This window comes from Trichechus manatus, unplaced genomic scaffold, assembly GCF_000243295.1.
Source record: "Trichechus manatus latirostris isolate Lorelei unplaced genomic scaffold, TriManLat1.0 scaffold00038, whole genome shotgun sequence".
In the NCBI taxonomy this organism is placed as follows: domain Eukaryota; kingdom Metazoa; phylum Chordata; class Mammalia; order Sirenia; family Trichechidae; genus Trichechus; species Trichechus manatus.
Window position 1 is genome coordinate 17,733,698 of NW_004443974.1, and position 23,513 is coordinate 17,757,210.

The 23,513-nt window shown below is 42.0% G+C and overlaps 1 protein-coding gene across 2 annotated transcripts in view; it reads left to right on the plus strand.

Annotated features, from left to right (window-relative positions):
• Positions 1–23,513, plus strand: part of TJP2 (tight junction protein 2) — a 142,771-nt gene that overhangs the window by 76,843 nt on the left and 42,415 nt on the right. For both annotated transcript variants that reach the window (XM_023730848.1, XM_023730847.1), the window contains 4 exons: positions 15,548–15,601; positions 18,248–18,372; positions 19,977–20,079; positions 22,638–23,202. In XM_023730848.1, the coding sequence (XP_023586616.1) occupies positions 15,557–15,601; positions 18,248–18,372; positions 19,977–20,079; positions 22,638–23,202 (838 nt within the window). In that variant the 5' untranslated portion in view covers positions 15,548–15,556. The remainder of the gene's footprint in view (positions 1–15,547; positions 15,602–18,247; positions 18,373–19,976; positions 20,080–22,637; positions 23,203–23,513) is intronic.

The window sequence follows — 23,513 nt, forward strand, 5'->3', positions numbered from 1 at the left end:
GATTCCATAAAGATTATAGCCTCGAATGCAAGCAGCCATCTAAGATGCATCAATTGGTCCCATCCCACTTGGAGCAAAGGAGAATGAAGAAAACTAAGGACACAAGGACAATATTAGCCCAAGAGACTAAAGGACCACATAAACCAGAGACTCTACCAGCCTGAGACCAGAAGAGCTAGCTGGTGCCTGGCTGCCACCAGTGACCACCCTGACAGGGAACACAACAGAGAGTCTTGGAAGGAGCGGGAGACAAGTGTGGAGCAGAACTCAAATTCAGTTAAAAAGACCAGACTTAATGGTCTGACAGAGACTTGAGGAACCCCTGAAGCCATGGCCCCCGGATGCTCTGTTAACCCAGAACTGAAACTATTCCCAAAGCCCACTCTTCAGACAAAGATTAGACAGGACTATAAAACCAAAAATAATACATGGGAGGAGTGTGCTTTTTAAGTTCAGTCAGATACACAAGATCAAATGGGTGGCTCCTGTCCGGAGGCAGGATGAGAAGGCAGGAAGGGACAGGAACTGGTTGAATGGACACAGGGAACCCGTGGTGGAAAGGAGTGTGCTGTCACATTGTGGGGATTGCAACTAATGTCACAAAACAATATGTATATAAATTTTTGTATGAGAAATTAACTTGGGCTGTAAACTTTCACCTGAGGCACAATTAAAACAAAAAAACAGTTACAGCCTGGGAAGCCCTATGGGTAGTTCTCCTTCATCACATGGGATCACTACAAGTCAGAATTGATTTGATAGCACTTAATGACAGTAACAAGTCGTGTGGCTGTTTACATTTAAATTGAAATCAATTAAAATTTATAAAGTTAAAAATCAGTTCCTCGTTCGAACTAGCCACATTTCAAGCGTTCAATAGCCACAAGTAACTAGTGGCTACTGTGTTGGACAGCATAGATATAGCACATTATTGTCATGGCAGAAAGTTCTGCTAGACCAACACTTCTCAAACTTTAATGCACGTATTAATTACATGGGTTTCTTGTTATATTCTAATCAATAGGTCCTGGGTGGGTCTTGAGATTCTGCATTTTTAACAAGCTTTCAGAATCCTTGGGTGGTGGATTCCTGGGTGGTGCAAGTGGTTAATACACAAGGCTGCTAACTGAAAGGTTGATGATTCAAGTCCACCCAGAGGCACCTCGGAAGAAAGGCCTGGTGACTTACTTCCAAAAAATCAGCCATTGCAAACCCTATAGAGCACAGTTCTACTCTGACACACATGGGATCACCTTGAGTTGGAATCGCTAGATGGCAATCAGTAATAACAAGCTCCTGGTGATGCTCAAGTAAAACCCAAGAGTGAGGTTAAGTTCCTGCATTTATTTCCAGATTCTAATAGGAAAGGCATCTCTTTGAGGCCCAGGACTTTGTAGGTATGCTGTCCTTATGCAGGTTAACCAGTCACATTGATATATGGCGGAAACATCATGTCTCTCTTTCATGTGTGAGCCATCATCTGATGGCACCTTAGGTGTGGGAGGGTCAGTGTATTTTGTGTGTTTCGAATGGGGCCAACCCTGCTGGCAGCATTTAGCTGAGCAACTCTAATAATCGGTTTACTAACCTGCCTCTTGACAAAGCAGTTTATAATCTTCTTTATCTTGGTGCCTATTATGGCGTGGTGGTTTGTTTGTATGTTTGGTTTTTTTTCCTAAGTGAATCTATGCTTTAATGTTATAAGGGCTTAGATCTATAATCATAGGGTATACAGGGCTGGGTCTATGTTCCCAAATTAGCACCTTCCTTTTTGGCTTATTAATACCTTCTTTGTAATTACAAATAAGAATAGTCTGTTTAAATTATACTTCATAGCTGTGTGTATCAGAACTATGAACATAGTGGTCTTAAATGTAATTATGTGTTGATGGTTTTGCATCATATTTTATTAAAATTGGAGTCATGTAGACCTGGATTTGAATCGTGACCAGCCACCTACTAGGTATGGGGTTGTGTGCACATTCCTTAATAACCTTCAAGCCTCAGTTTTCTATGATTGATAAAGGGAGGAATCATAGAGGGTTTTAGGAAGGATAAATGGGCAAGAAGAGTTGACGCCTTTGAATCGTGGTATTGGCGAAGAGTATTGAATTTTCCATGGACTGCCAAAAGAACAAACAGATCTGTCTTGGAAGAAGTACAACCAGAATGCTCCTTAGAGGCAAGGATGGCGAGACTACGTCTTATATACTTTGGACATGTTGTCAGGAGGGATCAGTCCCTGGAGAAAGACATACTTGGTAAAATACAGGGTCAGTGAAAAAGAGATAGATTGACACAGTGGCTGTAACAGTGGGCTCAAAAAACAACGATTATTGGCATGGTGCAGGACTGGGCAGTGTTTTGTTCTGTTGTACGTGGGGTCGCTATGAGTCGGAACCGACTCGACAGCACCTAACGACAACAACAATAGGCAACAGTCATAAGGTAGTGTCTGGCATGTTGTAACTTTCAGTCAATGATGCTGTACTTCAGAACCCCTTGTTTTACACATGTCTTCACAAAGGTGCAAAGTTGTGGGATAAGTTGCACACGTTTACCTAGCTAGCTACTGAAAGAGCCAGAAATAAAATCTGATTTTACTCCGTGCCCCGAAGAGCTGGGTTGACTGAACGTAGGTGAACAGCTTGCGCCTTAAGATGTTCCGAGTTTTCAGAGTGATTGTATCCACGGCTGGTCTGGTGCCCACACACCAACAGCTGGGAAACTTCTTTGGCTTTAAGGCCAGGGAGCAGTCACCAGTAGATTTTGAAAGACATGATAGCTGTGCAGTGAAAGAGCCAGGGTTCCTCAGTGGAAAGGATACAGGCTTTGCAGCCACACTGACCTAGGTTAGAATTACTCCTCAGCTCCCTTTTACTTGTGTGACCTTGAACAAGTTACTTTACTTCTCAGACCTCAGTCTCCTTATCTGTAAAATGACTCTAATAATTATGATATTGATAATGGCTAAAAATAATTGAGCATTTACTATGTGCCAGTTGCTCCCCTGAGTTCTTTCCATGTATTTTCTTACTAAATTCTCACAACCACTCTAGAGAGGTGGGTCTTATTTACTGCCCCTGATTTACAGATTGGGGAAACTGAGCCAAGGAGAGTCTAAGAAGTAACTAGCCCAAGGTAAGTAAGTGGTTGAGCCAGGATTTAGATCCTGGCTTTCTGACTACAGAATTCCTTATATATATAAAAAACAGCTTTAGTGAGATATAATTCATACATACTATACAATTTATCCTTTTAAAGTATACAATTCTATTTTTTTTTTTAGTATATTCACAAAGTTGTGCAGTTATCACCACAATCAATTTCAGAACGTTTTTTTATCACCTCAACAAGAAACACCATGCCTATTAGTAGTCATTCTCCATTTCCTTCCAATCCGCCCAGCCCTAGGCAGCCACTAACCTACTTTGTGTCTCTATGGATTTGCCTATTCTAGACATTTCATTTGAATGGAATCATATAATATGTGGCCCTTTGTGACCGGATTCTTTCACTTAGCATAATGGTTTCAAGCCTCTTCCATGTTGTAGCTTAGACCAGTACTTCATTCCTTTTTATTGCTGAATAATACTCTATCGTGTGAGTATACCACATTTTGTTTAGCCATTCTTCAGTTTATGTACGTTTATGTTGTTTCTGCTTTTTGGCTGTTAGGAATAATGCTGCTATAAACATTTGTACACAATTTTTTTTTATTTAAATTGTGCTTTAGGTGAAGGTTTACAGAGCAAATTAGTTTCCCATTCAATAATTTATACACAAATTGTTCCGTGACGTTGGTTGCGATCCCCACAATGTATCAGCACTGTCCCCATTACCACCCTGAGTTCCCCATTTCCATTCGAATTACCTCTCAGTATCTTCCCTTGCCTTGGTTGTGTTGTGTTGACCTCCCCCATATTGTGTATTGCCTTTCCCTTCACCAGAGTTATCATATATAAGTTTTTTTGTGGAGATGTGTTTTCATTTCTCCTGGGTTGCATGATGCAGTCCTAATCATTATACCATGCAATTCTGAAAGAAAAAAAGAAAGCAGGCAGTTCATACTTGGAAGTGGTCATCTTACATTGATGCTTTAGTATTAATGATGATGAGTATCTTTGTTGAGAGTGCTTACTCTGTGATGGGCACTGAGCAAGGCTCTTTAGAAGCATTAAAACCGGTTGCTGTTGAGGTGGGAAGAAGGAAGAAAGGGAGACCCTGGCAGTGAATTAAACCAGTTGCCGTCAAGTTGACTTCTGAATTATGGTGACCCCATGCATGTCAGAACAGAACTGTGCTCTGTAGGATTTTCAGTGGTTTTGGATATAGATTGCCAGGACTTTCTTCCGAGGTGCCTCTGAGTAGACTTGAACCTCCAACCTTTTGGTTAGCAGCTGAGTGTGTTTAAAAAGCATTACTTCATTCTGTCCTCAAAACCGTTTATGGTAGGATAGGATTTTTTTTTTTTTTTTTTACAGAGCAAATTAGTTTCTCATTAAGCAATTAATACACATAATGTTTTGTGACATTTGTTGCCAACCCCATTTCGTATCAACACTTTCCCCTTCTCAATCTTGGGTTCCCCTTTACCAGCTTTCTTGTCCCCTCCTGCCTTCTTGTCCTGGCCTGTGGGCTGGTGTATCCACTTAGTCTCTTTTTGTTTTATAGGCCTGTCTAATCTTTGGCTGAAGTATGAACCTCAGGAGTGACTTCAGTACTGAGTTAAAAGGGTGTTCGGGGGGCCATACTCTCTTGGTTTCTCCAGTCTCTGTCAGACCAGTAAGTCTGGTCTTTTTCTGTGCTAGAATTTTGTTCTACATTTATCTCCAGTTCTGTCCGGGACTCTCTATTGTGATCCCTGTCACAGCAGTCGGTGCTCGTAGCTGGGCACCATCGGGTTGTGCTGGACTCAGTCTGGTGTGGTGGGATAGGATCTTGAGCCTCATTTTACAGATGAGGCAACTGAACCTCACCAAGTGAACTGTTCAAGATCACCGACCCTGTAGAGTGAGTGACAGCTGAGCTTGGACCCAGGTGTGTGTGATGACCTCCAAAGCTCTTACCATCACCTTACATGGCCACCATCATCAGGGGTATTTAGGACAACGCTGCCTTCCATTTGAAAGTTTACTTGTGTTTGTTTTCATGTGAATTTGCCTCACTTAATCCTGTGAAATGGGTGTCAATATCCTCATTTTTTTACCAAGTGGCAGTGGGTGGGATTGAGTAGGTGTCCACAGTCATGTGGCTAGTTGAGGGGCAGAGACTTGGCTGGAAGTCCGACCTTGGAGTTCTGGGTTCATTGCTGTTTGTATTTCTGCACAACTGCTTTCACGACTGCAGATTGTGCCCCCAGGTATATGGTCAAATCATCATCTCCCAATTCTTTATTACTTATTTAAATGCATACTAAAAATTTACGTTAGGTACTATAGGTGGGCATGGGGAAAAAACTCGGTAACTCTGGTACCCTTTAGCAATAGGTCTTGGATCTAGGTCTATTAATAATGCTGATGACCCATGAGAAATCCCTCTCTAAGCACCTATTTTATGTGTAGCTTTTTTCTTTGTAAACTTGGTCATACCCAGGCAGTGTACGTGATGAAGGGTGTGCTATGAACACATGGTGTACACTCGTTTTAACTGTCCATTGTCAGTGCCGTCCTTGGTGGGTTGCAAGCGAGGGTAAGGAGCTGGTGTGTTATAATCGTATTTGAAAGCAAAATGCTGGTGGAATAGACTATGAGAGATTTTTGTTTGTAAACCAAAAATTACATACGGAGTTGCTTTAAGTCATTGGTGACTCGTTTACTGCAAAGCAAAGGTTTTGCTTTGAAGAAACCCCAGGTAAGTACCCCAAAGCCAAGGACCTGGTTTATCATTTTAAAAATTACTCATTTTAGGAAGAATGAAAGTTAAGCTCATTTTCTGCCTTCCCTGGGATAAAGCAGTTCCTGTCTGTTATTTGACAGATGTCTCAAATTTGTGCTTGGTGAGTGGAATTTTGACCAAATTCTTCACGACAGTTAAAGTGAGAATGATTCCACAGGGGAAGGGGTGGAAACCACAGAAACCCCCTTCCCAGCTGGAGGCAGGCAGGCTGTGGTTTGCCCACCATCCTGAGGCTGGCTGGCTGTTTATATGCACCCGATCTCCTTTCTAAGGATTTGAGTTGCCTGCTAAAATGACATACAGAGTGGACACAGATGAAAATAATGGAGGGAATCCCCATGCAGTACACCATTGGCTTTTTTATTGGACCATGTTCTGAGGTTTCAGATCTGCTGTTTGGAGCCTGCTGTCCAGGAGCCTCACTGATTCCAGTTAGTGCCCCTCCTGTCTTTCTTGTTTTGTTCCTCCCTCCCTTACCTTCCTCACGCCTTTCTTTTCCAACTGTCCACATTACATTTATTAACGTCCTCGTGTGTGTAAAGCATACATCGCATTTTGCATGTAGGAAAGGGGTCAGATCTGGAGTCCGGTGCCAGCGTATAATCCTATGTCTAACTACTATTGGCTGTGTAAACTCTCTGGTCTCAGTTTTCCTGTTTGTTAGATGCGACAGTCATAGCTAACTCACGGGGTTGTGGGCATTCATTACATGAGAGCACTTGGCATGGTGCCCTGCTGAATGTTAATGACTGCCTTCCTTTTTAGTTCTCGTAACCATCTTGCATCCTATTTCCAGGGGGGGTGTGTGTGTGATAATGTTCCCAAGCTGTAGATTGTTATTTCAGCATGCTCCGCCATGCCAAGGGTGTAGAAGCCCAAGTGTGTTATCAAGCACTTGACCATCCAGCTGCACTGCGTGCTTGCAGTGTTACTCTGCCTGACTCTGAACATGCCATTCTCTCTACCTGCGGTGCCCATCCACCCAAGTTAGTCATCCCTCAGCCCTGATCTCAGTAGGACTCCCTCCACCTGGACCGCCCCTCCCTAGTTAATGACTCCTGCCTGTGCCGTGAATTTCACATTTTATGTGCTTACACCATCCCACTCGCTCACTCTGCTCCAGCCCCTCAGAAGCCCTGCACTCTGCTTCCTAATGGCGGTGCTATATCTGTTTTGCTCTTTTTATCCTCAGAGTCTAGCACACTGCACTTGGTAAACATTTCTTGAAGGAGCCCTGGTGGCACAGTGGTTTAGCTCTTGGCTGCCAACCGAAAAGGCAACGATTTGAACCCACCAGGTGCCCTGCAGGGGAAAGATGTGGCAGTCTGCTTCCGTAAAGATTTACAGCCTTGGAAAGTCTGTGGCGGCAGTTCTACTCTGTCCTGTAGGGTTGTAATGAGCGGGAAACAATGACAATGGGTTTTTTTTTTTTTTTTTTTTTTAATTTTACTTAGCACTACGAGGCATTGGTGAGTCAGTGGTAGAATTCTCACGTTTCATGCAGGAGCCCTGAGTTTGATTTCCAGCCAGTGCATCTCATGCACAGGCACTTCCCATCTGTCAGTGGAGGCTTACGTGTTGCTCTGATGCTGAACAGGTTTCAGCGGCGCTTCCACATTAAGATGGACTAGGAAGAAAGACCTTTGGGATCTACTTCTGAAAACCAGCTGAACAATCAAAAGCTTGCAAGCGGCCATCCAAGGCACAACAATTGTTCTTTATTCTTCTGGAGCAACAGAGGAAGAAGGAGAGTCAGGAATAGGAGGAGGATATGGAATGTGTGGCTAATTGCCTCAGTGAACAGCTGCCTCCTTTGCTATGAGACTGGAAGAACTGGATGGTGCCCTGCTACCATTACTGAACATTTGATCAAAGATTCTGTGGAAGAATCCTGATCAAAAGACAGAAAATGCAGAGCAAAACTTCAAAGTCTCATGGAATCCAGATTTTCTAGATCCATGAAGGCTAGAGGAACACCCAAAACTATGGCCCTGAGGTAATCTTTAAACCTTAAACCAAAAATATCCCCTGAAGTCTTTTTAAGACCAAGCAGTAGTTTAACTTAACTTGTAAAGAATGTCTGCCTTGAGCATTAAGCTCTTTTAAGCTCTAGTTGTATGGGATCAAATTGACAATAGCAACTTAAAAGATTAAATAAGAACCTTAGGGGGTAATTCTTACACACCTTGAAGAATGTAATTAATGTCACTGAATTCTACGTGTAGAAACTTGAATTGGTGTATGTTTTTGCTGTGTATATTCTCAACAACAACAATAAAAACAATAAAATAAAAAGGGAAACCCTATGGATCATAATGTAACATTGTCCAGTCCTCAGCTGATCATGGAGATGGTGCAGGACCAGGCAGTGTTTCCTTTCGTCGTGCATCAGCCACCATGAGCTGGAGCAGACTGGGCGGCAGCTAGCAGCAACGATTCAGCACTAGTGCTTCATAGAGATTGCCTCATTTCATTCTGACCTTGGTGCTCTGAGTTGGAGGTGGTATTATTCCCATTTTATAAAGAAGGGTACAGATTATCAAAGGCTCCACAGCTAAATGACAGAATGAGGATCTTTTGTCTTCAAAACTCACATTCTTGCCACTGCTTCAAGTTGCTTCCCATATGGTCACCTCATGGTCCAAATTTATTACACACGTCAGCCTCAAACAGAAATGGTGATACACTGTTCATTTGCAAGTTGCTTGGTCTGATTCACTGGTATAGCAGACACTATGGTAGCGAGAAAAGAGTCTTGGTGACACAGTGGGTTAAGTGCTCGGCTGCTAACCAAAAGGTTGGCGGTTCAAACTCACAGCCCGCTCAGCAGGAGAAAAGAAATCTTTGCTCCTGTAAAGATTTCAGTTGAGGAAACCCTGTGCAGGCAGTGCTCCTCTTTCCTCTAGGGTTACTAGGAGTCAGAATCTACTTGACAGCCCACAACAACCACATGGTAGTGGGAATGGTCAGGGGCACCCCAACACTGTGCTCCTGAAGTCCCAACCCTGATTCCAAAGGCCCAGGCATCCCATAAAATCTTTTCTATAGTTCAGAAACCTAAAATTTTGTTTTTCCAACACGTCCCCTCCCAAATGGTGAAGACAGAACCAGATGGCAGGACTCTTTGTTACTCTTTTATCTGCTAAGTTTACAGAAAGGTTAGAGAGAGTAGACAACTGTGCTGAGTGTGCCCTCCGCCCCTTAGTTGGCTCCGAGTTGCACCAACTGCTCATCTCTTATCTCCCCTTCGTGTACAGACAGATACCCAGTTATCAAGGATGTAAAAAAGTTTTTCTTCACTCCTTTTTATTTTTGTGTAACATTAGCAGTCCCATTTACCTGAAACATCACCAGTTACATCTAGCTGGTTTAGTCACTGTATATATGTGTAAGGTTCTGTAGAAATAAATGCTTCTCTAAATATTCCTTTCTACACGGTTGCTCTCACACATCCCATTTACTCCATTATTACTTAATCATTTCATATAACTAAAAAATGTTTATTCCAGTTCTGTGGTTCTCCCCCGGGTGCGGGAGAGGGAGGGAAAGAAAGCCGTTAAAGTGGTATCAACCCAGACTGCTTGCCTTTTTACTCACAAGTGGGGCTTTTCAAAGTGTTTGGCATCTGTCCCTGCTGTATGGATGTGTCACTGTGAGAGATGACAACAGGATTTGCTGGGAATGTGGGCCACTATTGTATCCGCCTTACGTAACCACGTGGAGTGATAGAAATGGGTGAGAAGGCTGGGACATAGACTGTGGCTGGCCGATGAATCCCGAGAGGCCATGAAGACCGCTCAAGCCCTACATAGGATGTGGATCCGGGCTGTTAGAAAGTTGGGGATTTTGAAAGGCCATGTGAGTCCTCTTGCAAGATCTCCCCCTTTTCATTCCCATCCTTTCTTTGTGGGAAGGGAGGGGGAGCAAAAAGCCCTCACACTGATTCCTTTCTCCTCAGATTCATTTGTGCTCCCTGCAGCTTGTAGCAACCAGTCATGAAATACAGATTGTAGTCAATGGTGTGGTTTTTAAATTTTTTGTTCTTATTTTTAGCAGACAATGTGAAACGGATCTGATCCCTCTCATGGGATTCGTGAATCAAAGGCGGTGGCTATTTTCCACATCTTGGTTCCCAGGGAATCTGCAAACTCAGTTTTGCTTCCTGGACTTAGTTTTAAATACTGCCTCAGATAAGATGTTTGTTTGCTTGGGAATTTCTTGTTTTGGGGTGAAGCTTTTTGCTTTCTTATACTGAAGAAATCATATATTCTTATTCTCATGTCTAGGCTTCTAAATTATTGGAAAAACGTTTTTCACGTGTCCTTTTCCCCCTTTTCTAGCCGAATATAGGTAGTCGTGTAACATGTATGCGTGTTTGCTTCTATAGCTCGGGACTTTAATCAAGCATGTCCCTTATGGCAGCTTTTGGTTAATCTCTAGCTTTAGTTGTAAACTGGCCTCCATCCCTGCAAAGCAGTGGCCTGTGGACAAACAGCCTCGAAGTGGCTGTTGAGGGAGATTTAGGGCAGTGAAGACCTTGGATATCTGCCTTCTGATTGATTTTTAACAAGCTTCCAGATTCTTTACATAAAATATAAGATTCTACCTGTGTGGCCAAGATTTTTTTCAAAGGAAAGAAACATTGTAACAGGTAGAGGATTTTTTTAACAAGACATATCAAATCACTCTTTGCCTTTTCCTTTTTTTTCTTTCTGCACACAAATACCTTACTGTTAACACAAAGCTTTTTAATTTACGGTAGAAAATGGCTTGTTATAATAGTGTGGGGGTTGTCATTAACACTACTTACATGAAAAGTGAAAGTGATAAGAAGTGATTAAAGGCGTGTTGTAGGGACCTCCTGGAGCCCTGGTGGCGCAGTGCTTATGAGCTATGGCTGCTAACCAGAAGGTTGGCAGTTTGAATCTACCAGCTGCTCCTTGGAAATCCCATGGGGCAGTTCTACTCTGTCCTATAGGGTCACTATGAGTTGGACTCGACTTGATGGCTGTGGGGTTTTTTTGTTGTTGTTAGGGACCTCCTGGTGGATGGAATGTTGAACCTTGGTTTGAAAAGGTATCTTGGAGTCTTCTGCTCCCTCACAGCTAACCTTCAGTCCTGCATTTCCATTCCTGCCTTCCATGTACCTATCAAACTATTGGTACAGTCACCTGCCTCTCTCCCCCTTCCAGCTGAAATTCTGACACTTTTTTCATACTCTTTCACTTTGCAAAACCTGAACTGTATTAAAAATATTTAGTATCACATCCTTAGCCAGGAATCAGGTACCCCTTGTTGTTCACTCACTCACCACTAACCCCCCTATTTTTTAAAATAGATTTTGTGTTTTAGATTTACAGGAAAAATTTGCAGTAAGTACAGAGAGTTCCCACGTACCTACCCCCCATGCCGTCCCCACAAGCACAGTGTCTCTTATTTTAACATCTTGCATTCCTGTGATACATTTGTTATAGTTGATGAACCAATACTGATACACTATTAACTAAAGTCTGTAGTTTACATAAAAGTTCACTCTTTGTGTTGTATTCTATGGGTTTTGACAAGTGCATAATGTCACATGTCCACCATTACAGTGTCATACATGATAGTTTTACTGCCCTAAAAATGCCCTGTGCTCCATGTATTCATCCCTTTCCCCTCCACCGAACACCTGGCAACTTCTCATCTTTTTACTCTCTATAGTTTTTCCTTTTCCAGAGCGTCATGGAGTTAGAATCATACATACATTACGTAACTTTTTCGGACTGGCTTCTTTCTCTTGGAGCCCCGGTAGTGCAGTGGTTAAGAGCTCGGCTGCTAACCAAAAGGTCTGCAGTTCGAATCCACCAGCTGCTCCTTGGAAACCCTGTGGGGCAGTTCTGCTCTGTCCTATAGGGTCGCTGTGAGTCGGAATCGATGGCAACGGTCTTGGTTTGGTTTTGATTTTCTTTCACTTAGCATGTGCATTTAAGGTTCCTCCATGGGTCATTTCTTTCTTTTTTTTTTCTAAATAATACTCCATTGTTTGGATGTACCACAGTTTGTTAAATATCTAGTCACCTATTGAAGGGTGTCTTGGTTGCTTCCAATTTTGGGCAATTATGAATAAAGCTGATGCCCCTATTTTTAAAATTGTGAAATGTTTGGTACATGTAAAGGAGTTACATATCTAAATCATAGAGCACAACAATAAACAGGTACCCAGGAACCCATCACACACCCCCATAGACCCTCACCAAGACCCAACACAAAACCCTTTGTGACCTTTCTGGCTCTTAACCCTTTGCCTCCTCCCCAGGCCACTTCCATCCCGAATTTTGTGTTTCGCATTCCCTTGCTTTTGCTTATAGATTTACCATATGTATGTGTCCCTAAACAAAATATTAGTTTTGTTTGCTTTCGAACGGTAACAATGTGATGTCATATTATGCAAATTCCTTTAGGATGTTTTTCGCTCAACATTACATTTGAGATGTATCTGTGTTGTTGTGCGTGGCTGTTGTTTGCATATTTTCATTGTAGTATAATATTGTATTTTAGTGATACATCACAATTTATTTGTCCATTCTGCTTTTGATAGATATTTGAGTTGTTTCCAGATTTTGCCTGTTGAGAACATTGATGTTATGAATACTCCTATACCTATATCCTCATGCTCTCTAGGCCCTCCACCCAGAAGATAATTATTGCATCGTTGGGTGCATGTATCTGATATCCGTGTGTTTTTCCTTTGGCCCTGTATATAAAGCTACCTGCTTGGCATTCATGCAGAGTCCAAATATTAATAGCAATTCTCTGATCTGCAAATACTGAGATGTGTGGGTGGGGCCAGAGCCCAGTGGCCCAGTTTGAAAGACATGGGCTGATCGCTTAGCTAAGCTGCTACACGCTGCCCACCTGTCCCCAGGGATGTACCCAGAATTGACGTTCTGAGGAAAAGTGTGATTATGTGGGGCTCTCTGTGTTTCTGAAAAGAAGACAGTATATAAATGAGACAGGCAAGACACTCAGTTCTTTGCTTGTTAGGCACACCGGTGGTTGGTAAACTCCACAAGGGCTCTGGCTGTTTTGTTCACTGATGCATCCAAAGTGCCAGCAACCACGCTCTTGGCACATAGTGGGTGCTCTGTAAATATTCTTTGCGTAGGTGAGTGAATGAATGAATGAATGGTTTTGTGTGAGACCTTCGCAAAAGGTCACAGCTCTGCCGGCTGAATAACTTAATTAGGATGTATTTTTAATGTTCAAAGAAGCTATTAAAATTTATTTTTACTCTAATTTTCCCACCTCTAAAGTTAAGATTTTATATTTATATAAAATTAAGATTTTGAACAGATATATTTATATGTTTAGTGGAACATATATTCTTTTAATATTACTTTTAAGTAATGAATGATTTATGTTACAGCCCATTAACCCTTACAATCCGATCAGTTTCACATATAGTTGGTGAAGTCTTCAGGTGCCTGGCAACTAACTGCAAAGTCTGATATTAAAAATTTGATTCAGCCTTATTGGCAGTGGTAATGGTGGGGCATTAATCCTGTCTATGACAAATCTCATTATGAAAGAACTTGAATTACAAAAGTCAGGTTCATTCTACTTGGGTGCCTATGTTAATAAGATTTTGTAGCAACTCATTTGTTTAGCTAAATGATACAGATTTAAAACCCAAAACTTTCAATGGAGAGTTTGCTGTTTTTATTTTTAAAATTATCCTAAAAGTAATGTAGCCATATAAAAAACAACTCTTTGCAATACCACAGCTCCTGGAAAAATTTTAGATTTTTGGTATTCTTTTAACCTTTTCCTTATATGCTTATATAAATATATATTTATGAAATAGGAGCAAGCCATGATGTTTCATGTCTCGATCAGCCCCTCCCCACCCCCCATCTACCATAGACATTTAAGTTTAGATCTATACATATGAAACAAATCCCCTGTTGTTGGACATTTCATTGATCTCTGTTTTAAAGATTATAAGCAGCTATCAGCAAACTTATACATTCATCTTTGTGCACTTGCACAAGTATTTCTGTAGAACAAATTCTCAGAGGTGGAATTGATTGATTGAAAGGTGTGCAGATTTTAAACTTTTATGCATATTGGTAATTTACCCCTTAGGAGGTTTCTACCAATTTATACTCCCACCACTTCCACCAACAGTGGAAAGACCTGAAAATATAAAACACATACACTCTCTTTTTTTTAAAGTTGAAAACACAGTCATTATGATTAACAAACTTTTTTAAAAAATGACAGAAATTAAATAATTATTTTCAGTGTCTACATAATTCATAAGGAGCCCTGGTGGTACAGTGGTTAAGCTCTCAGCTGTTAACCTGAAGGTTGGCAGTTTGAACCCACCAGCCGCTGCACAGGAGAAAAGATCTGACAATCTGCTGCCGTAAACATTACAGCCTAGGAAACCCTATAGGGAAGTTCTACTCTGTCCTGTAGGGTTACTATGAATCGGAATTGATTCTAGGATGCACAGCTACAACAAAAACACGTTTCATTGTGTTGATGTGCCTACATTCCACATAAACACTACCCTTTTTGGATGCTTGTGTTCCCCAATCACCATAGGAACACCTTGTCCCAGGCATGCTGGGAGCCAGCTGTAGCATGGACCAATGAAATTCACTCATCTCTGTTTTTCTGAGAACCATTTTTTGATTTCTTTTTTAACCCTACAGGTAATTTGAATTCTATTTTTTAATCTCTCAGGACTCTGATCGCTTAGAGCCAGATGGTATCAGCCATCCCTGTCTGTATGGCAGTGTTTTTTCCCCTATTTACCAACTCTGGTCTGACCTCCCACCTTGTCTGAATCTTACCAAACCCATTGCCATCGAGTCGATTGTTTGGATCCTACAGTTTATCTCTTTCCCCAGCCTCCTGTTTAAATGCCTGCTCCGGTGCTCGCTCAGCTTTCTGGCTTGGTGCTTTTTTGCCATTTCTAGCCTTTAAGGATTTCCTGTTAAAGACAGCTTGCACTGAATGGATTATTATTATTTTTTAATGATATCCGCTATGTTTAGGGTTTCTCCAGACTTCTAGTTTGGCATATTGTCAGAAACGGAAGTCCTGGTAGTCTGTTTATGCAGGCATTTTCATCTTTTGCACCCAGTAGGACTGATGGAGAAAAGTGTAAGGGATCCCATGGATTACCCACTTGGACACACTGAATGATAAGGCTAAAGATTCCTTTAAATCTGAAAATGCAGAAAACTTGCCTAGACGATCACCTTTGATGGGAAGGAGGGGAAGATGTTAAAAAAAAAGAAAAAGAAAAAAATATCCATTTGAAATTATCTAGATTTTTTTTTTAAAAGGGTTTTATAATGGCAGTGTCTTGGAGGGGTGATAATGAAAGGATTCAGCATTTTGACTTTAATTATTTTTAGGCTGTGTCTCTTCTGTGTATCTCACTAGTTTTCTAGTATTATTAAGACTGCAATCTCATTAAAGGAGAATGGGTTTGAAAATAGGTAGCTTAACATTCCTAATAAACCTCAACTCTTTTTGGCATATAGAAAATGTGAATTGGACTTTATATGGAGACATTTTCAATTACAGTTTTATTTCTAGTATTGGAATGCCTATGGTTTTAACCAACTTGTTTCTGATTGTTTTAAAACAGGCCCACGGCATGGAAGAACTGATATGGGAACAGTACACTGTGACCCTGCAAAAGGTGAGTGCTGCACATTTAATGTATGCCACAGTTGTGTCCTTGATTTTGCTCAAGTACGAGTTTTCTTTTCCTTGAGGTGGATGATGCACGTTAGGTAGCAGCTGGGAGTAATTACTGAGCCAACAAAGATGTGCATGCTATTGTACTTTTTGGTTAAGGTCTGTATAATATAGAAAATGTTGTGGTTGTTGTTGAGTGCTGTCGAGTTGATTCCAACTCATACTGACCCTATAGGATAGAGTAAAACTGCCCCATAGGGTTTCCTAGACTGTAATAATTGCAGGAGCAGATCGCCAGGTCTTTTCTCCTGTGGAGCGGCTGGATGGGTTCGAACTGCCAACCTTTCAGTTAGCGGCCGAGATTTTAGAGTTTATTTACTAACAGTCACCTGTCAAGAGCTTGGCTGCTAACCCAAAGGTCTGCAGTTCAAATCCATCAGCCGCTCCTTGGAAACCCTATGGGGCAGTTATACTCTGTCCTGTAGGGTCGCTATGAGTCAGAATCGGCTCGATGGCAACAGGGTTATCTGCAGACAGGACAGGATATGAAGGAAAAAGAGAAGGGGACGGGAGGAGAAAAAGGAAAATAGTGTACTATTTAAGGATGACTTTAATTGCCCTTCATTAGTTAAATTAACTTAAATGACAACTTCTGTAGTTTTAGTATCCCTCAGTGAGTTGTGAATCCAAATTAAAAAAACATTGGCTTAGGAATCAGGAGACATGGGTGTTATTCCTTGTCCCACTTCTGATAATAATAAGAGAGGTTGCATTAGTCAGATTAAAATTTTATGGGTTTTTCTGCAGTGGAGATTGAAAATAGAAGTAATACCACATGTAAATATATTTTACTTAATTTGTAAAGTCTTTTCACAGGTATTGTGCCCTTTGAATAAATTAGGTAATATAGCTTCTAATACGCAGAGTCAGGTACATAATACATGTTCAGTAAACGTTGTGTGCTGTTGAGTCGATTCTGACTCATAGCAACCCTGTATGATAGGGCAGAATTGCCCCATGGGGTTTCCTAGGCTGTAATCTTTATGGGAGCAGATTGCTGGGTCTTTTCTCCCACGGAGCTGCTGGGTGCGTTTGAACCACTGGTTAGCAGCCGAGCACTACCAGGGCTCTTTTAATAAATGTTAGTGTCTTCCTTTTAATTCTGATAGCAAAGTTTGAAGTAGCCATGACAGATGCTAGCCCAACTCTGATAAGCAAGAGTAGCAACCGAGAAATCTGTAAGTGATTTGTGTGTGGCTGAGCTGGATTAGGAAACCCTGGTGGCAGAGTGGTTAGGAGCTATGGTTGCTAACCAAAAGGATGGAAGTTCGAATCCACCAGGCACTCCTTGGAAACTTTATGGGGCAGTTCTGCTCTGCCCTGTAGGGTTGCTATGAGTTAGCATTGACTCGATGGCAATGGGTTTGGTTTTTTTTTTTTTTTTTGTAGCTGGATTAGATGGAGTCCCCGGGTGGTGCAAATGGTTGTCACTCTTATTGTTGCTAACCGAAAGGTTGGTGGTTCGAGGCCACCCAGAGGCACCTTAGAAGAAAGGCCTGGCAACTTACTTCTGAAAAATCAGCCACTGAAAACCTATGGAGCACAGTTCTCCTCTGACACACGTGGTGTCATCATGAGTCGGAGTTGACAACGGCAACTGGTGGCGGTGGATAGAGGACAGAGGTGTCTTTGTATATAACCAGGTGCCATGTGATGGTGCTGCCAAATTCAAAGCCATATTAGTAATGGAAAACGGTCCAACTTCTTTTTAGTTTGTAATTATGATCAGTTGGCATAGTGAACCCCACAAGTGTACTTTTCCTTGGGGGAAAGATTTTCTTATATTTATTGAGTAGATTTTTACATAATCAAATCGTGATTTGGGGTTCCATAGTTACATTAAAAAAACTAAAATGAATTAGGTTTATAGAATATTTGGGTCCCCGGTCACACATTTCTAGGCCCATCACAGATGTAATAAATTTGTCTTTCTTATAACCTTGTAGAAAAAAGGTTGAATGTTTTACTTTTTCATAACAACTCAAAATTAAGTTTATGCTCAAATTTTATTTGTTCTTTAAAATCCATTTACTTTTCATCCATTTACAGTTTACTTCTCTTCCCCCCAGCCTCTGCCAGCCCCTTTCGCTTGAGACAAGGTGCAGTGAAAAAAAAAAATTCACCTATATAAAAATGAAAACACTGGCTAATCTTGCTTATAGTTCAAGCTATACTTTGAAAATATTGTTTGAGCACAGTTTCGGTTATGACTGATGTTGTTCCAGCTTAGACCAGCATGATGCCAACAGGTGCCTTTGCCGTTTCAAACAGCACATCCCTATTTGGACAAAAAAACCTCTTATTTCCTATTTCCTGCCAGCTTCCACTGATAACCCCGGTCTATTCTATTGTTTTCTCCACCTTTCACAAGGCTATTTCATTTTGATAAGGAATTCCCTTTATACACCTGCCAGTCCACTGTGCTGACACTGAATTTTGTTTCTCATGTGTTCCTGTAGGCTGCCTGTTCATGAGCTCTCTGGTTATTGGTTTGACTTTTATAGTATTCAGTACTTGTAAGAAATCGTAAAATTGAAAGCCTCTTACAGAAGGATTTTTTTATTTTCCTCCTAATCCCAATGAATAGGATTCCAAAAGAGGATTTGGAATTGCGGTGTCTGGAGGCAGAGACAACCCCCACTTTGAAAATGGAGAGACGTCCATTGTCATCTCTGACGTGCTCCAGGGTGGACCTGCTGATGGGCTGCTCCAGTGAGTGTCCTTCTTGTCCCCAGCCCCCGCCGGTCCCCCGACTGGCTGGAGATGGTGCACTGGGTGGAGTGCATGTTAAACAAAATTAAAAAAAAAAAAGAAGGTTTATGTAATGTTTAGAAAGTTTTCAAGTAGGAATTCAGACCATAACACGTCGTGTTTTAGCAATCTCCAAACCTTTGAGACTATCCACACAACAGTCTTTGGGGGAAACAGCAATTGTTTCCATAGAAAGATAGTTACAAACATCACTCCTGGTTTAGGAATCTTCTGAACATGGGGTATAAAATTGCCATGCCTTTTCTTCCCCCCTCTAATGCCAACCCAAGGTGCCCTGGTGGCGCAATGGTTAAGAGCTCAGACTGTTAACCAAAAAGTCGGCAGTTTGAATTCACCAGTTGCTCCTTGGAAACCCTATGGGGCAGTTCTATTCTGTCCGATAGGGTCACTATGAGTTGGAATCGGCTCAACAGCAGTGGGTTTAATGCCTACCCAACACTGTTTATATTTGTTTTAATTTATATTCTTTAGGAATTTAATGAGGAGACTCTGGCTTAATGATTGTCTTATTTGTAAGAATAATTTGGAAATTGGTAGGATTACTCCAATAACACGAGTTTCCCAACTGCCATCCTTTCTGGTCTGAAGAGAATTCCATTTTAAAAGATGCATGCCTGGGGTCCCCTCAGGATGATTTCTCAGGGCAGACTCTACAGTTAATTAAATATATGGCGGCCTTGGCCAGATAGCTCAAGAGTTTAGGTTTTGTTGGCATTTAAAATCTCTATGATCTTTTCAAAGTGAGTTGTCTTTTGCACACAGTGTTGTAGAATTTGTAAATAATTTTTAGGATAAGCTAAAGTAATACAGTATTATTCGAAAATAACACGCCCATGTAAACAGTGTGCCCACACAGATAACACACATTGCACACCTAGGAAAGTAATGCGCGAGGGGAGTGCATGGTTGGAAAATAAAAACAAACTGTATAGTGCGTGTTATTTGCATAAAAATGTGGTAGTTAGTGTTCTGTAACCTCAACATTTTTTTAAATTGTACTTTAGATGAAAGTTTACAGAGCAAACTAAACAATTAAACAATTAAATTCATTAAACAATTGATACATATTTTGTTTTGGAACACTGGTTGCCAACCCTGTGATGTATCAGCACTCTCCCCTTTTTGATCTTGGGTTGTTCTGTTTTATGGGCCTGTCTAATCTTTGGCTGAAGTAATCTCAATATTTCCGAGGGGGGCTCTTGACTTCTTCCCCTCCAAAAAAGCATATATGGTTATAAACCTTATTTGGGGAATATTTGTAGGCTTTCCGAAGCCCATGGTGCACTTTGGGTAAATGGGTTGATGCAGAAGTTCCTTTTTGTGCCCAGACCTCAGCACCGTCGAGGTCCTCCTGGAGTGACCCTGAGGTTTAGGGAGGGTAGCAGTCTCCAGTGGACACTGTGAAAGTGGCTGCGTGGCTCCTAAATTCCTTTCTTTAATAGGCATTGCGGATCAATTGGTTGCTTCTAGTTGTTCCTTAATGAATGATTTTTAAAGGAATAGATGAGTGTTTTCCACGACCCATTTTTATTTTTTGCTTGCAGAGAAAATGACAGGGTGGTCATGGTCAACGGCACCCCAATGGAGGACGTGCTGCATTCATTTGCTGTTCAGCAGCTGAGAAAAAGTGGGAAGATTGCTGTCATTGTAAGTACTGGTTTGCTTCCAGTTTGCCTCAATAGCATATACTTCCTATGCCCAGGAGACAATTACTTCTTGCTTTTAAGCATTTGACAGAGTTACATAATCTAGGGGCCATTTCCTGTATTCTCAGTAGTTTTGGAGGGTGATGTTACAGATGATGTAAAGATATAAGTCAGTTATCCCTCCCTGCCTTTCAACTGGAGCCCTGCTGGCACAGTGGTTAAGCACTCGGCTGTTAACTGAAAGGTCAGTGGTTTGAATCCACCAGCTGCTCCATGGAAGAAAGATGTGGCAGTCTGCTTCCATAAAGATTACAACCTTGGAGGAAACCCTATGGGACAGTTCTATTCTGTACTATAGGGTTGCTATGAGTGGAAATCGACTCGACAGCGATGAATTTGGTACGGGTTTGGCCTTTTCAGCTAGGCCTTCTCCTAACTTCCTGAGACCCATACTTTTCTTATCTGAGTTAGTCTGCCTTATGAAACAGATTAGGCAATTATTCCCTAAGAGAAATAGATAAAACAGTATTAATTTAGAAGAAAAAAATTAACAAATAACCTCATTTTGTAAAGGCCCAAACAAGATCTGTTACGTCTTAACAGACTGGAGTTTCTTGGAGGACTGTGGTAGTCCGTAGCACTCACTCATTTATTCATTCAACAAACATTGGTTGAGGATCAACTATGAGCCAGACACCACTGTACCCTGGAGCCAGTCTGTGCTACATGAGGTCAGGTGGACACATAAATTGAGGATTATAGCACAGTGTGTTAAGGGCAGTGCTAGGTGATGCACTGGACATGTGATATCTAATTTCTTTGCAACTTTATGTTATGGAAATTTTCAAATAAAGAGTTGAAATCTTAGTGTAATAAGCACATATCTTCTACCTAGATTCTACAGTGTTCACATTTTGCCATCTTGACTTGATCTCTCTCTCTATGTACATAAACACATATTTTTGATGAACCATTAGAAGGAAAGTCGCAGACATCATGACAATTCAATTCTGCATACTTCAGCATGCATCTCTTAAGACTAAGGGCATTCTCTACATAACTGTCATACTATTATCATATCTAAGAAAATTAATAGTAACTCCACAATAAACCAAAAAAATCAAACCCATTGCCATCAAGTCGATTCCAACTCATAGCAACCCTGTAGGACAGCAGAACTGCCCCACAGGGTTTCCAAGGAGCGGCTGGTGGATTTGAACTGCTGACGTTTTGGTTAGCAGCCGAGCTCTTAACCTCTGCGCCACCAGGCTCCAATTCCCAATAGCATCTAATATTCCATCCGTATCCCAGGATGTCTTTGGCAGCCTTTTTTCCTTCCCATCTAGTGTCCAGTTAAAATTCACTCATTGCATTTTGTTGTTATGTTCAGATGGTGATTTTGTCTAGATTTCATCCTTTTTAATCGGGAAGGATCCCTCCTTCCTCTACCCACCACTTTTTTTTCCCCATAATTTATTTTATTTTTGTTGTTCGCAGACATTCTTTACTAGTTGAGCTAAACTATTGTTTGGTTTTAAGACGACTTCAGGGAATATTTTTGGTTTAAGGTTTAAAGATTATCTCGGGACAGTAGTTTCAGGGGTTCATCCAGCCTGCATGGCTCCACACAACTTTTTTTTTTTTTAATTGTACTTTAGATGAAGGTTTACAGAACCAACTAGCTTCTCATTAAACAGTTAGTACACATATTGTTTTATGACATTGGTTAACAACACCACGACATGTCAACACTCTCCCTTCTTGACGTTGGGTTCTCCATCACCAGCTTTCCTGTCCCCTCCTGCCTTCTAGTCTTGCCCCTGGGCTAGTGTGCCCCATTAGTCTCGTTTTGTTTTCTGGGTCTGTCTAATCTTTGGATGAAGGGTGAACCTCAGGAGTGACTTCATTACTGAGCTAAAAAGGTGTGCGGGGGCCGTACTCTCAGGGTTTCTCCAGTCTGTCAGACCAGTGAGTCTGGTCTTTTTTGGTGAGCTAGAATTTTGTTCTCCATTTTTCTTCAGCTCTGACCGGGACTCTCTATTGTGATCTGTGTCAGAGCAGTCAGTGGCACCGTCTAGGTGTACTGGACTCAGTCTGGTGGAGGCCGTGGTAGTTGTGGTCCATTAGTCCTTTGGACTAATCTTTTCCTTGTGACACCACCTTTTTAATGGCATTGACTTGTTAAAGAGTCTAGAGGAGTTGTATATAGAATGTCTCATTTTCTGGATCTCCGTTTAATTTCTGTAATTTAGCGATGGGCTGTTAGGGCCTTTCACACTCTGAGTAGCAGATTTTGGAGGTGCAGTACTATTAGCTTAATTTGAGGTGTTGTTCTCGGAGCTTTGCACTGATTGTCTTACTTTATTCTCAGCCCTATGAGGTGTGGGCTCCATTGTCCCTGTTTTCCAGGTGAGGAAACAAAGGCCAAGTGAGTGAGGAGTGAGTCGTGAGACGGCAGGGAGACAGTTTTGCTGAAACTACAACCAGGGCTCTTAACCGCCACGGTTTGTACATTTATCGTGGTATCCTACATCCCCACTGTGTTTGTTTTGGTAACAGGTTGTCAAGAGGCCCCGGAAGGTCCAGCTGGCCCCACTGCAGAACAGCCCTCCCGTGGATCACAACGACCGGGGTTTTGAGGTGATGGATGAGTTTGACGGCAGAAGCGCCCGCAGCGGGTATAGCGAGCGGAGCTGGCATGGCAGCCACGACGGGCGAAGCCGCAGCTGGGATGAAAGCCCTGATCGGGGGCATCCCCACGACCGGGCACGGAGCCGGGAGCGGCTCCACAGCAGGGACCGGAGCCGTGGCCGGAGCCTGGAGCGGGGCCTGGACCATGATTACGGGCGAGCCCGGGATGGCAGCCGCGGACGGAGCATCGACCGGGAAGGGAGCTATGAGCGGAACTACGACCAGACCTACGACCGGGCCTACAGCCCGTCTGGGGAGTACAGCTACGGAGCCCAGGCTGATGCCCGCTATGAAGTGTCCCGGAGCCGCAGCCGGGAGCACCTCCACTCCCGCAGCCTCAGCCCCGAGCTGAGGGGGCGGCCAGCTCACGATAGCCAGCAGGACTCGGCCCGGCCCATTGGGGTCCTCCTGACAAAAAGCAAAGCAAATGAAGGTAGTTACACTTGGTGAAAGGTGGTGGTTGTTGTGAGCATGTGTGTATGTTTAAGAAAAGCCCTACTGTAATAATAATAATAATAATAGCTAACTCTTACATAGCACTTACTACGTGCTGAGCACTAACCTAAATGCATGAACTCTTTTAATCCTTATAGGCATCCATTGAGGGAGTTACTCTCATATCTTCATTCTATAGACAAGGAAACTGAAGCATTGAAAGGTTAATTGACTCGCACAAAGTTTTATGTCAATGGCAGAGCTGGGCTCCAGAAAATTGACTTTAAACTACTAAGCCAGTGATTTTCA